The 13,196-nt window shown below is 42.3% G+C and overlaps 1 protein-coding gene across 5 annotated transcripts in view; it reads right to left on the bottom strand.

The window, feature by feature from the left end:
* Positions 1-411: 411 nt before the first annotated feature.
* col4a6 (collagen, type IV, alpha 6) overlaps positions 412-13,196 on the bottom strand; it is a 356,258-nt gene continuing 343,473 nt past the window's right edge. For 4 of the 5 annotated variants that reach the window (XM_052022087.1, XM_052022085.1, XM_052022086.1 and 1 more), the window contains 5 exons: positions 12,381-12,527; positions 8,908-9,024; positions 7,360-7,551; positions 6,070-6,356; positions 412-4,256 (listed from right to left, as the gene is read on the bottom strand). In XM_052022087.1, coding sequence (XP_051878047.1) covers positions 3,996-4,256; positions 6,070-6,356; positions 7,360-7,551; positions 8,908-9,024; positions 12,381-12,527 — 1,004 coding nt within the window. In that variant the 3' untranslated portion in view covers positions 412-3,995. The remainder of the gene's footprint in view (positions 4,257-6,069; positions 6,357-7,359; positions 7,552-8,907; positions 9,025-12,380; positions 12,528-13,196) is intronic. The other variant, XM_052022088.1, reaches the window with a different exon arrangement.

The raw sequence follows: 13,196 nt of genomic DNA, 5'->3' as shown, positions 1-13,196 counted from the left end.
ACCTTTACTGAAACCTTTTGAAGCATTTTAAAGGTCTGATCCCTGTCATGCACTTGTATCACAGAATGAATCAGCACAGCACAACAGTGGCAATTTCTACTTTCACTCTTACTATCATTTCCGAACCATCTCTCCACATACTTGAGGTGGGTAAATAAAATCCCATTACTAGGCTTTAGATTAAAATTAATCCTTTGTTTTCAAAAAATATAGAATGACTTAATGCTTCCAAGGCTAAGAACAGATGCAAATGACCATAGTAAGGCCATTCGGCCCATTGAGTCTTGAAACATGGTTTTGTGTTGGGAGTTCAGAATTATGGTGATTCCATTTGAAGCTCACAAGAACTTTCTAGCTGAACTAACTCAAATGGCCCCAAAATCCCAAATTACGGAAGGCATTTTAGTTATCTTGTACCACCTTTCCTACCTTTAATGTATTTGGAGAATTGTTATGCGTATGCTGGGAGAGATGTTCAATGGAAAATGCAATACAGGAAAAGGTCACACATCCAGCTGCTCCATGCCAGTGCTTTTTCTCCTCGGCATAACTGTAACTTCTCACTCTGTCTTAACTGCAACCTTGGAAAAGAATCTCATAATCTAGACATTTAATATTTGCAGTTCCTCTTGAAGAAGAGTATCAATTAGTGCCAGATTTGGAAAAAAAATTCATTCTGGGCCCAGATCCTTCATTTATTGAGTTTACTTTTACTAGTCACTTGCAGTTGGCAAACAGAGGAAACTATACAGAACCCTTTTGTCAGACATGAGTTTATTCATTTGCCAGTTTATATCTCTGTAACATCAAAGGCCAAGGAAAAGCAAAGCTGCCTTGTTAGCATTTAACATTTGGTGAGTATAAATTGAATTTATACAGCTTCATAGTATTTTAGTACAAACATTTAAATTTAAAATTTCTGTAGTACCGAATACCATTTGAAGATATAAGCCTGATAGTATTAATTCTGTGTATGTAGTCCTCAGGCAAAACAACAAAAATGTGAAAATTGGGATTGTTGGCTTCTTTAAAATGAGGGAAAGATCTGTTACAGGTAATAACAAAAGTGCAATTGACAGCAGTTCAACTGAATTCAGAAGTATATGTTCTCTCTTAGCCACCTTGGCAGACTGCTATTGCAGAAAGGGAAGGGGCAATTTTCCCAAAGCGGAGTGTTCAAGGGCTCACAAGTAGGTTCAATGAATTATGGTCACACCCTGATCCCCTTTACTGAGAAAGCTAGGTTGAAGGCTACTGCAGTGCATTGAAATAATTTAAATAACACCATTGTGAATACAAACATCTTGGGGTTTTAAAAATATGTTGTTTTTCTTTTACACGAAGGGTTGTCACTGGTTTGGGAATGTTCTTGGCAAAAGATGTATTAATATGCTACCATCATGTGCAGATTTGAAACATCTACTCTCAGATCTCAAGACCTTACCAGGCTTCTAATTATGTTCTCTGCTGGGTTTTGTACATGGCATAAGATTGGATCTTCATGTGATAAAACTACAATTTTCTCCTTCTATGCTATTCAAAAACATCACTCTTCATGAAGGCCTTTTGGGGCAGTCTAGCTGACCTTACTGTCTCCGACACATCCCCTTCTATATTTTTGTTTAAAACAAAACCCTTTACTGTAGTACAAAGGGATACCTCTGAGACAAAAGCATCAAGTTCAGCATAGCTGGCTGTACTGCTCAGTAAAATGTCCCTGTTGAGACCCATAGTTTCTATGGATTATAAATATTGAGCAATAAAGAAGCAAGCTTTGTCTTGTCAGATTGATATTGCATGCCCAGAAATCACTTATCACTTTACCTCATGCTAGTGACTAACATTAAATTATCACAGTCATTTACAGCTGTGACAAATAGACTCAAGCAGACACGGCATGCAACAGATAATGATAGATTTCAAAACAGATTGTACCAAAGCATCATATTTATGAACTAAAACAGACGCCCCAGCAACTATATTTCAGGGTATGTTAGGATCCCTTGCATATGCCTTGAACAGCAAACCAAACCCAATTTTTTAAACTCCTTCTAAGATTTAATATTCTCTTCAAACAACTTCCTCTGAGCAAAGGGGAGACAAATCTTCCATTGGCATGTATTTATTGAGAGGTTTTATAGGATTGCGATTGCAAGAATACATATGAATTTTATCTTTGTTCTCTGTTAATATATCATTTATTAAATGCTGAAACATATACCAATGTGTCATGCTTAGTTTTACACTGGAGTTTTATCTAATAATTGGCAATAAATAAAACCTTCAACTTTTTGTGGAATAAAGAATTCTGCACTAACATGAAATAATGACTGAGAGATTTCACCATGTTAGTCAAAGTCAAATGAGTTTTCAAAAGGTATATGTCTGTATTATGCACTGCTGTAAGCTTTCAGGAAATTCAGTATTACTTCCAGCTACTTCATCTAGCACTATAAAAGCTTGCATTTTACAGAGGAAATAAAAGCAAGAGAAGCTCCATTGAGCCAGGCAGATCTATCAGTGCAGGGTTATGTGTCTCTAGCAATTCAACAATGTGGTAAGGGGTGAGAAAATTTGAGCAATATTTGCACTTTCTGAGGTAGCCATGAACTTAAAATGAGCACCTTTGTGTTGAGCACCTTTCCTGTTTTGTTCTATGAACAATGGAAGCTTTAAACCAAAATGGCCATCACGATAAACTACAGCCTTTTCTGGTGGACTGCAGCATATTGGCATGAAAGGCACCTTGTACAGTTGAGGCACAGACATTCAAAAATATATTTTTTGACTTTGTGAGAATTGCAAGAACAATATTGTTTTTAGAACGTAAACTAGATTTTTGTTTGGGTTGCTGAGTGGCTGTGACTTTCAAAATTAAATTCCACAATAAAGCAAACTAATAACCTATTTACAGTATATATAAAAGCCTTCCACACCTGGACTAATTTATATTTAGTAGGTGACAAGTCTGGCATTCTTGATTCAGCATCTAAATCCACTAACTACAAGGAAGACATTTGTGATATAGTTGAGATGAGGTAAACCAATCAGCTTAAGCATTATGGCAAAGAAGAACATGCTTTTATGTCAAGCTAGCTTGAAAATGCCATGTATGAAAACATCAGACTGTGGCTGTCACGTAGAGGAGCCTTTGCAATGTGAACTCAAGGGGAAGAGAGCAATAGGCATCTACCAAAGATGCTAGGAAAAAAAGACTCTCATTGCTATTCCCAATGTTAATATGTTGACAGCACTGTGTTAGGTAATGAGCTGGGCCATGGTGGGGCTCACAGCAATTTCTCTGATGTACGGCAGAGCCAATTTGCGCAAGAAACAGAGTATATTTAAAGAAACAACTTGAGGCAGAAATTACAGCAAAGTCTCCGAATAAAAACAGGGTAATTTTACCAGTAGAATGTAATGAGTGGAGGATAATTACATACAAATTATGAGCATTAAAATCAATTATATGCATAACATCAGGGAGGACAACATGCTAGATTTAACATTGAAATTACTTTTCAGTTCTGCTCTAGTTGGGACTTGAAATACACATGACAAATCTGGGATCCTATCAGGGAGCTGGACCCAGAATTCTCCAGCTTTGCTATAAAATGAATTCATACAGACCCAAATGTTGGTCTAAGTTAGTGGTTTCTGCTCACATAGTAATGGAATGCCCAGTACTTAAGGGAGCTACTGAAAATAAACCATTCCGGAATAGATGGGACGAGACCATACCCAGTGACACCACCACTAGCTGATTCTGTTATTGGTTTGCTCATGTGGAATCTGACTCGGTGAATACAAATAAAGGCTTTGCGCAGCAGTAGGAATGAAGTCGCACCGTATTTTATACAGTCTGCATTAGAAACCACCTCCTCCTAATATACAAATTCAGTAAAGCTGGCCAGTGATTTGTCAGAAAGGCAAGCCTGTGCCAGCCAACCGAGCAAGAGTCATGACAGCAGGGGAGACCTCCAGCTGGACGGCAGCTACAAGTACTTAATGCAGACTTGGCAGCGGCTGACCCGCGTGCGCAGCTGACCCGCCTTCAGCGTCTCCGAGGGCGGTGACTCCACAAACTGCCGGCTCGCCTCCACTGTCGTCAGCCAGAAGCTATACTTGTTGGCGAAGTAGTGGCAGGTGCCGCGGGCGCCGTTGCACTCGATGAAGGGCGTGGCGCGGAAGTCCTCCAAGCAGGAGCCCGGTGACACGAGAGACTGGCCTCCACCCTCTGGGCCAGCGGCTGTGTGCTGAGAAAAGAAAAAGTGCAGATGCATGGCATTAAAAGATTTTGTGACCAACTGATCGCTCTGCAATTACAGTCTGTGGTTAAATTATCAGATATAGCAATCCAGAGGCCTACTCAATTCAAATCCCTCTCTGACTTCCAAAGAATTTAAAGTCTGCTAATTCTGGAATTCTTAATGGTCACCATGAAACTAGCAGATTGTCTTAAATCTCTTCTGATTCACTGAACTCTTTTGGGTAAATCTGTCCTATTTATGACTCCACTGCTGCCTTAATAATGTGGCTGTCTCTTCAGTGCCCTCCATAATGGCTTCTCAAGCTGTTTAATTCCAGGGCAATAAGTGCACATGTTAAAAATAAATAAAATTAACCTTTGGTGCTTCCAAGTCAGATTTAAAATTATCCACTTACTCTATTTATTACTCTAATTACTCTGACTTTGCAGACATTCTTTGTCCACAGCTATGAAAACCACTTCCCTCACCCTCATTTTATTTATTTATTAGTCACATGTACATTGAAACACACAGTGAAATGAGTCTTTTTGCATTACTGAGAATGCAGCCCGCAAGTATCGCCAATCTTCTGGCGCCAACATAGCATACCCACAGCTCCTAACCCGTACATCTTTGGAATGTGGGAGGAAACCGGAGCAGCCGGAGGAAACCCACGCAGACACAGGGAGAATGTACAAACTGATTGACCCGGGTCACTGTAATATCGTTACGCTAACTGCTACACTACCGTGCTGCCACTTTTCCCTCATTTCCCTCCCACTTTAAAACCCCGGACTTCACCCCCTGATTTGGTCTGCACTTTGATCCCAAGCCCTTGGCTTTGACAGAAAACACACACGAGGTAGACACTGGACAAGGTGAAGTGACGATTTCCACACTGCAGTCTCAGTCTCTGTTGATGGCACATTGGGAACATCCTGTGGTGCTGAGCCAGATTTCCAGATTGGGTTCTAGATTAGGTTCCAGATACATCAGATTCCATCTGCTTCAGCACTTTGTCATCTCCACCTACTGTATCACCTCCCAGCCTCTATCACTAATTCCACCCTTCCCTCCTCTATCTGCCTATCACCCCTCCTCACCTGAATCCACCTATCACCTGCCAGCTCTTGCTCCACCTCTTCCCCTCACCCTTTTATTTTGGCTCTCTCCCCTCCATCCAGATGAAGGGTCTCGACCTGAAACATCGACTGTCCGTTTCCCTTCATAGATGCTATCTAACCCGCTGTGTTCCTCCAGCATCTTGTTTGTTGTTCCAGATTAGCTCCGGAGTCTGTGTGGAGTTAGCGGATCTCATAAAGGTTAAAGATTCTACTACTAGAATCTGGAATACAGCTTATTTAGGGGAGAGTCAGGGACAGGGATCAGTCAATGATTCCATGTTGACCTCTATGCATGGACTCGAAATAAATGTGTATGTATGGGTGACAGGAGAGAAGGTAGTGCGTAGCCTTGGAACCACATAAGGTAAACCAGCCCGTTAACTCTTGCTGCCTAGACTAGTGTGTTGGTTAATGCATTGTAAGACCCCTGATGAGTCGGGGGAAACTGATGGATAATCCCCAAAGTAAACAAAACAGCTGAAAACGTCCAGTAAGTGGTATAAGAGCTTATGTGAGGTAAATGATCTTCTTTTCGCCCTCAGCTCTGTTCTGCTCAACAAATCTTGTGAAGAAATCTTCAATCCTGGCTGTCCCTGCCACACCCATTCCGCTACTGCCTTGTGTTGGCCATCCCACTGGGGGGAAACTCCTCACGGTACCAATGCCAAGATCTGCTGAAAGAAAGTTGCACTAACCATAAGGAAAGAGTATCCTATCCAGAGACTTCGCCAACCGTCAGGGCACTGCGGGATGGTTATGTCCTGGCTGTGTACAGCAATAGCCTGAGATGGCACCTCACAGACAGAGCAGCGGCTAATATACTGTTGGATCTGCCGGTTGGAGACAGGCATCATGGGGATGGGGGCGGTGGTGGAAAGCCAATAGGACTTGTCATTCCTGTTTGCATAGTGGCAGACCTCATCGACATTGCAATACAGGAAAGGCATCGTGGTGAAACGAGGCAAACACGAACCAGCCATTCCTGGAGAAAAGGGAAGACAGGAGTTTTTAGAAACATTCACATGCCTTTAGCGGAATCCAGACCTATGCCACATGGTCCTTGCTACAACGCTTTGTTCACCTGCCTTCTTCAGTATAAACCAGATTCTTCCACTAATAAGTAACTTCTAAAATGTCGTCTTTCTCCTAATAAATGCAGACCCCATTCTCTCCACTTAAGATGCTGACCCACTCTGAAGACACCAAAGGGATCAGCTGCCACTTGGCAACTTCTCCAAAAGGCCATCATTGCAGCCTCATCCTGGACAAGGCTTGACCAGAGCTGTCAGTTACTTGTAAGCGCTACAGTCTTTGCCAGTGGTGTACACACTTCTTATGGGTGAGGACTGGAACATAGAACATGTACAGCACAGTATGTGTCCTTCAGCCCACGATGTTGTGCCAACCTATATAAACCTTATCCACATTCAATCTATCCCCCTCTCTCCTTCACCTCCCATAACCCTCTATTTTCCTTTCACTCAGCTAATCCAAGTCTGGCAGTGCAGAGGCTAACTGCAGAACCTGCATGGTATTCTAGCTGAGACTAACCAATTTACAGCATTGACCTTGGCTTCTCCTGATCACAGAGGCAAGATTCACTGACTGTGCCAAACTCCCGGTAAGATATGGAGAGATAGTGCCCAACTTATCCTTTGGAGAGGGATTCAATAAAATGACCCACTTTAAAATCAATTAAAACCAATGACATCTTACAATGACAACCTTTCATGACACTGCAGTTGACACTTCCTCGTTGGGAAGAATTGTTCAAACTGGCCTATATTCAAATACTTTCAGAACTTTCCCCCGGTGCTTAGAACCAAAGCACTCTCTGTTGATGGTGTTACTGTTGGATGTTTAGTGCAGCTTCCTCTGAATGCCATTTTAAAGTCTCACACATTATGTCACAATGTTGACATGACCCTATCTCAGGGTCCCACTGTTATTATTCTGGGGTGGGGCATAGGCAGCCATGCACTTACCCAGATCCTGGTTATGTGCCTTTTCTTGTCCCTCCACGTACAGCAAGCTGTACCCGTCCCACAGTCTGTTCACCCCCAATGGGCAGGGTGGCACATTATCTGACTGACTGTGCTTTACCAGTGTGTAGCCCACACTCACGCCACGGGATGTGTCTCCTGGCCGTCCTGGCAAACCCTGTTTCCCCGGATAACCTGCAGAAGAAAGAATTAATTAGGGAACAATGCAAGATAAGATATCTTTATTAGTCACATGTACATCGAAACACACAATAAAATGCATCTTTTGTGTAGAGTGTTCTGGGGACAACCCGCAAGGGTCGCCACGCTTCCCGTGCCAACATAGCATGCCCACAACTTCCTAACCCGTATGTCTTTGGAATGTGGGCAGAAACTGCAGCACACGGAGGAAACCCACGAAGACACGGGGAGAACATACAAACTCCTTACAGACAGCGGTGGAAATTGAACCTGGGTCGCTGGCGCTGTAATTGCGTTATGCTAACCGCTACACTACTGTGCCTGTGGGAAATACCAAAGTACTGCAAACCCATTATCTTGTTTTTGCTGGTTTCCCTCAGTGTTGTTGGCAGTTTTGAATTCTTTAAGTTAATGGGAGCTCTGCATGAACATTCAGGGCTCAAATGCACGCTGAAGTTAATTCACACCATGTAGCCTTGCACTGGCTGCCAGCTGTGCCTTGATGGTCACACACTGACTCAGAAGGAGAGGGTTCCAAACACCAACCCAAACACTTGCTGTATTGTTACAAGCCTCATCTCTCAGAGCTGTATTGTGTTGAGACCCTAGTTACCCTCTTAAAATGTCCCTTACATTATTTGCACTACTCTAGCCAATAGTCATCCCTCAGTGAACATTAACACACTGATTATTTGCTCATCATCATGTATGGCCAATGTATTTCCTGCGTGACAGCAGTGGCTACTTTTTAAGACTACTTCCATGACTGAGAAAGGATTTTGCCTGTCCTGAGACCATGATTGTCTCTATACGGCATACACAGAATAGTGAAAGAGGAGCACAAGTGGTAATTGCAATGTAGCGTCAAAATTGTGAAGTGATGAACTTTGGAATGCAGATTGTTACTATACAGAGACAAAAAACCTGTGGTTCACCAATACAGCATGGAAACAGGCCCTCCGGCCAAGTTAGTGAATGCCGACCATCAACCACCTATTTACGCTAACCATACAATAAATCGACTTTATACTCCCTGCATTCCCATCAACTGCCCCCCAGATTCTACCACATTTACAGTGGCCAATTGACCTACCGACTCGCATTTCTTTAAAATTCAGGAGGAAACCAGAGCACCTGGAAGAAACCCATGCAGTCACGGGGAGGACCTGAAAGCTCCACACGGACAGCACCGAAAGGCAAGATTGAACCCTGGATCTATGTGGTAGCAGCTTTACTGGTTGTGACACTGTGCTGTCCCAATAAATAATGGAATAGCAGAGTCAAAAATCAGTAGAGTGGTGCTATTTTAAGTACATCGTTTTGTTTTAATGGTCTATGTATTCTACTTACCCTCTAATCCAGGCAATCCAGGATATCCCTTCGGACCTGGATCTCCCACAGGACCCATAGAGCCAGGCAAACCATTTGGTCCCACCCTGCCAGGTTTCCCTGGCTGACCTTTGAGACCTGAATTATAAAGAACGGAACAAAGAAAAATGAGAAAATTTACTATGCACATGACTCCAGTGGTGCTCCCATTTACAATCTCAAAGGGAGTCAGTACACAGCAGCAAACAACTATCTCAAGATGGTTTCAAAAGTTTAATGTTTTCTCCTTTGAACCCAAACCCAGACTTCCTTTGAGAATGATGGACATGAGCAACACAGTAATCACAAGCAGATTTAAACACACCAATGCTTAATGTTTTGGTTTGCTCAATAGCTATTTAACGTGCCAGTGGATGGAGATATGCAAGGAATAGTAGTCTAGAAGAGAAAATGTTTTCATGCGAGTAAGGAATAAAATTAGGGTGATGCATCCATAAATTATTTGTACTTTTTAATATTTACATTCACCCAAAGAACATAATGTCGGAGCAATAAAATTGCCAGGGCACTTGTTCAGTTAAAGATTTTACTGGTTCAATTGTACTGTTTTTCTCAGCCTCAAACAAATCTTGGCTTGCTTTCAGTAGCAGTAATCCTTTGTAAAAAAAATCAAACTCCCCTGAAATTTCCCATTGGCACAATGACCCAGCCCAGATGAAATTGAGGCACACAATGGTGAAATAGATTACAGTGGTTTTTAAATATCACCAAATATTTCTGGAAAAAAAATGACAAGTAAATGACACTTCCATACTTTTCATGAATGGAAAATGCCTTATCTTGGCAACGGAAAAAGGACAACACTGTGAATTGCCTGCATGTACGCCTTGGAATTATGTGGGATGAATAAGCTAACAGCACAGTTCACTATTCTGTCCATCTTTCTCCTCCCTGCATTCCTGCAACGATGCTCACTCTAATTTAATCCTACCTTGGATTTCACAACTGTGGAACCCTGTGGGGCAAATTTCTACTCAATGAACAGGGATCAAGACTGTCCACTTGATCTAGAAGTTGCCCCAAATCTAATCCCATTTATTTCAATGTGATGGTAAAACAATGGGTGCTGAACAAACATGTGATCTACTCTGCTAAAGCCTATGCGGTGTAGACAAATAATTATTTCCTTAACTCCCTCAGTTTTCTCCTCTATGACTGAGGAAGGGGTTGGGGTGGGTTTGAGGTCCTAAATTAATACCTCTCCTCTATATTTAGCAAGGAGAAGGACATAGACGACAGTGAGTTCAGGGATGGGTATATGGATAATCTGGAACGAGTCAGTATTACGAAAGAGGAAACATTAGATGTCATGGGGCACATAAGGGGTAATAAATCCCTAGGGCCAGATGAGATAAATCCTAGATTGTTCTGGGAAGAAAGGGAGGAGATAGCTGGGGCTCTGATGGAGATTTTTGTATCTTTGATAGCCACAGGATACCAGAGGAAAGCTAATGTTGTTCCTTTATTTAAGAAAGGTAGCAGAGACAGGCTGGTGAGCTTACATCAGTGGTAGGGAAATTATTGGAGAAAATCCTAAGGGATAGGATTTATATATGTTAGGAAAGGCAGGGGCTGATCAGGGACAGTCAGCATGGCTTTGTGTGTGGAAAATCCTGCCTCACTAATTTGATTGGCTTTTTTGAGGAGGTTACTAAGAGGACTGATGAAGGCAGGGTAGTAGATATTGTCTATATGGACTTGAAGGTGCTTGACAAGGTCCCACATGGTAGGCTGGTCCAGAATATTATGGCACATGGGATCCTGGGTGAACTGGGTAATTGGACCCAAAATTGGTTTGGTGATAGGAAGCAGAAAGGGTATCGGTGGAAGGATACTTTTCTGCTCTTTGACCAGTGGTGTACTGCAGGGATCAGTGCTGGGACCCTGGTTTTTGTGATATTTGTAAAGAACTTGGATGTATGAGATGGTATGATCAGTTAAGTTTGCAAATAACATTACAGCAGGATATAGATCAGATGAAAAGTAGGGTGGAATGTTGGTAGATGGAATTTAATCCCAACAAATGTGAGGGAATTCTTTTTAAGGATGTCATTTAGGGGTAGGACATATACAGTAAATGTTAGGGCACCAAGGAAAGTTGATGAACAGAGGGACCCTGGGGTTCAAGTCCATAGTTCCCTGACAAGAGGTAGATAGAATAGTAAAGGGGGCACAGAACACGCTTGCCTTCATAGATCGGGACTTAGAATATAAACGTTGGGGTGTTATGTTGCAACTTTATAAAACACTGGTTAGACAGGACTTGGAGTATTGTGTGAAGTTCTGGTCACCACACTATAGGAAAGATAGAGTCATAAAGTCATAGAATTATGCAGCACAGAAACAGGCCCTTCAGCCCTACTGGTTCATACTGACCAAGGTATCTTCTTGAGCAGGTTCCATTTGCCTGTATTTGGCCCATATCTCTCCAAACCTTTCCTATCCATGTACCTATCCAAATGTCTTTTAAACATTGTTATTGTATCCACATCTACCACTTCCTCTGGCAGCTCATTCCATATACCCACCACCCCCTGTGTGAAAATCTTGCCTCTCAGATCCCCTTTAAATCTTTCCCCTTAAACCTATGCCCTGTGGTTTTAGACTCTCATAATGCGGTTGTGCTGGAGAGAGTGCCTGGATTGGCAGACTTCAGTACTTTGTTTTCCCTGGATTGAAGGAAGCTGAGTGGGTGACCTGATCGAGGTATGTAAAATTGTAATCATGTAGATAGTCAGAATCTTTCTCCCCCATGGTAGGAGATTGAAAGGGGATTTGAAGGGAAAGTTTTTTTTTACAAATAGAGTGGTTGAATATCTGGAAACACTCCCAGAGGAGTAAACAATCACCATGTTTAAGAGATATTTAGACAGACACTTAAGTAGGCAATACACAGAAGGATACAGATCTAATAAACCAAACGGGATTAGTGTAATACACAAAAAGTGCTGGAGGAACTCAGCAGGTCAGGCAGCATCCATGGAGGGAAATAAACAGTTGACATTTCGGGCCGAGACCCTTCAACAGGACTGGAGAGGAAGAGGGCAGAAGATGGGGGGAGGAGCACACGCAGGCAGGTGATAGGTGAGTTCAGGTGATAAGCGAGTCCAGGTGAGAGGGGGATGGTGGGTGGGAGAGGGAAAGAAGGGTGTTGGCCCAAAACGTTGACTGTTTATTTCCTCCATGGATGGTGCTTGATCTGCTGAGTTCCTTCAGCACTTTTTGTGTACAGCTCCAGATTCCAGCATCTGCAAAATTTTCGTGTGTCTCGGGATTAGTGTAGATGTGCAAAAAGGTCAGCATGGATGTGGTGGGGCGAAGGGCCTGTTTCTGTGCTGTACTATTCTGTGATTCTATTCCAAAAACAACTGGACCAAATGTGAAAAAGTTAACATATTGTTATTTGTTACACACAGCCTAATAGATTCACATACCTGGAAATCCTGGATAACCAGGGCTACCTTGGTCTCCTGGAGGACCGGCTGATCCATCAAATCCTGGTGGGCCAACATCACCTGGAAACCCACGAGGCCTTGGAACTTCTACTTTTCGCCCTGGGGGTCCTGGACGTCCTGGGAAGCCTACATAGAATACAATAATTCTCAACTAACAGACTGTGTAAGGAAAGGGAATGACTATATTTACACAGATAAAAGAGTTAAAGCAGAGCATTATCATATCAGTGAAACAGGAAAAGGAAGAGAGTCACTTGGCTCTTCTATTCAATAAGATCATAGCTGTAACACAACAACTGGATCCAATATTCCTCAGTTCTCTTGGTCCTCAAAAATCTATCCTGCTTATCAACTGAGCATTAGCAACACACCGGATTACCGAATTTTAAGGATTCACAACTTTGAGTGATGGAATTTCCCCACATCTCAGTTCTAAATTGCTGACCTGTTATCCTGAGACTATGAGTCCTAGTTCTATGTTCTCCGGCCCTCTCTACGTCTGCCCCTTCAATCCACCGGTTATTTTATATATCTCAACAAGACCACCTGTTATACCTCTGAACTTCAAAGGCTAGATCCAAATCCAAAGATTTGAGAGACTGGCAAATTTGATAGGATTTATACACTTTAGAAATCCTAACCTGATGGAAAACTAAGTGTTCTGTGACAAGTCTCTACACCTAGTTTGTTGATTTCCACCCATTGGTGGAAGATATCATTAGACAGATGTTGTCCATGAATTCTTCCTTTTCAATGATGTGTGGTGAATAAATTCAGTCTCACCAGTATCATGGC

The sequence above is a fragment of the Pristis pectinata genome, chromosome 8, assembly GCF_009764475.1.
Source record: "Pristis pectinata isolate sPriPec2 chromosome 8, sPriPec2.1.pri, whole genome shotgun sequence".
In the NCBI taxonomy this organism is placed as follows: Eukaryota; Metazoa; Chordata; class Chondrichthyes; order Rhinopristiformes; family Pristidae; genus Pristis; species Pristis pectinata.
Note: the sequence above shows the minus strand (reverse complement) of the source record. Positions and strands in the feature narration are given on the sequence as shown.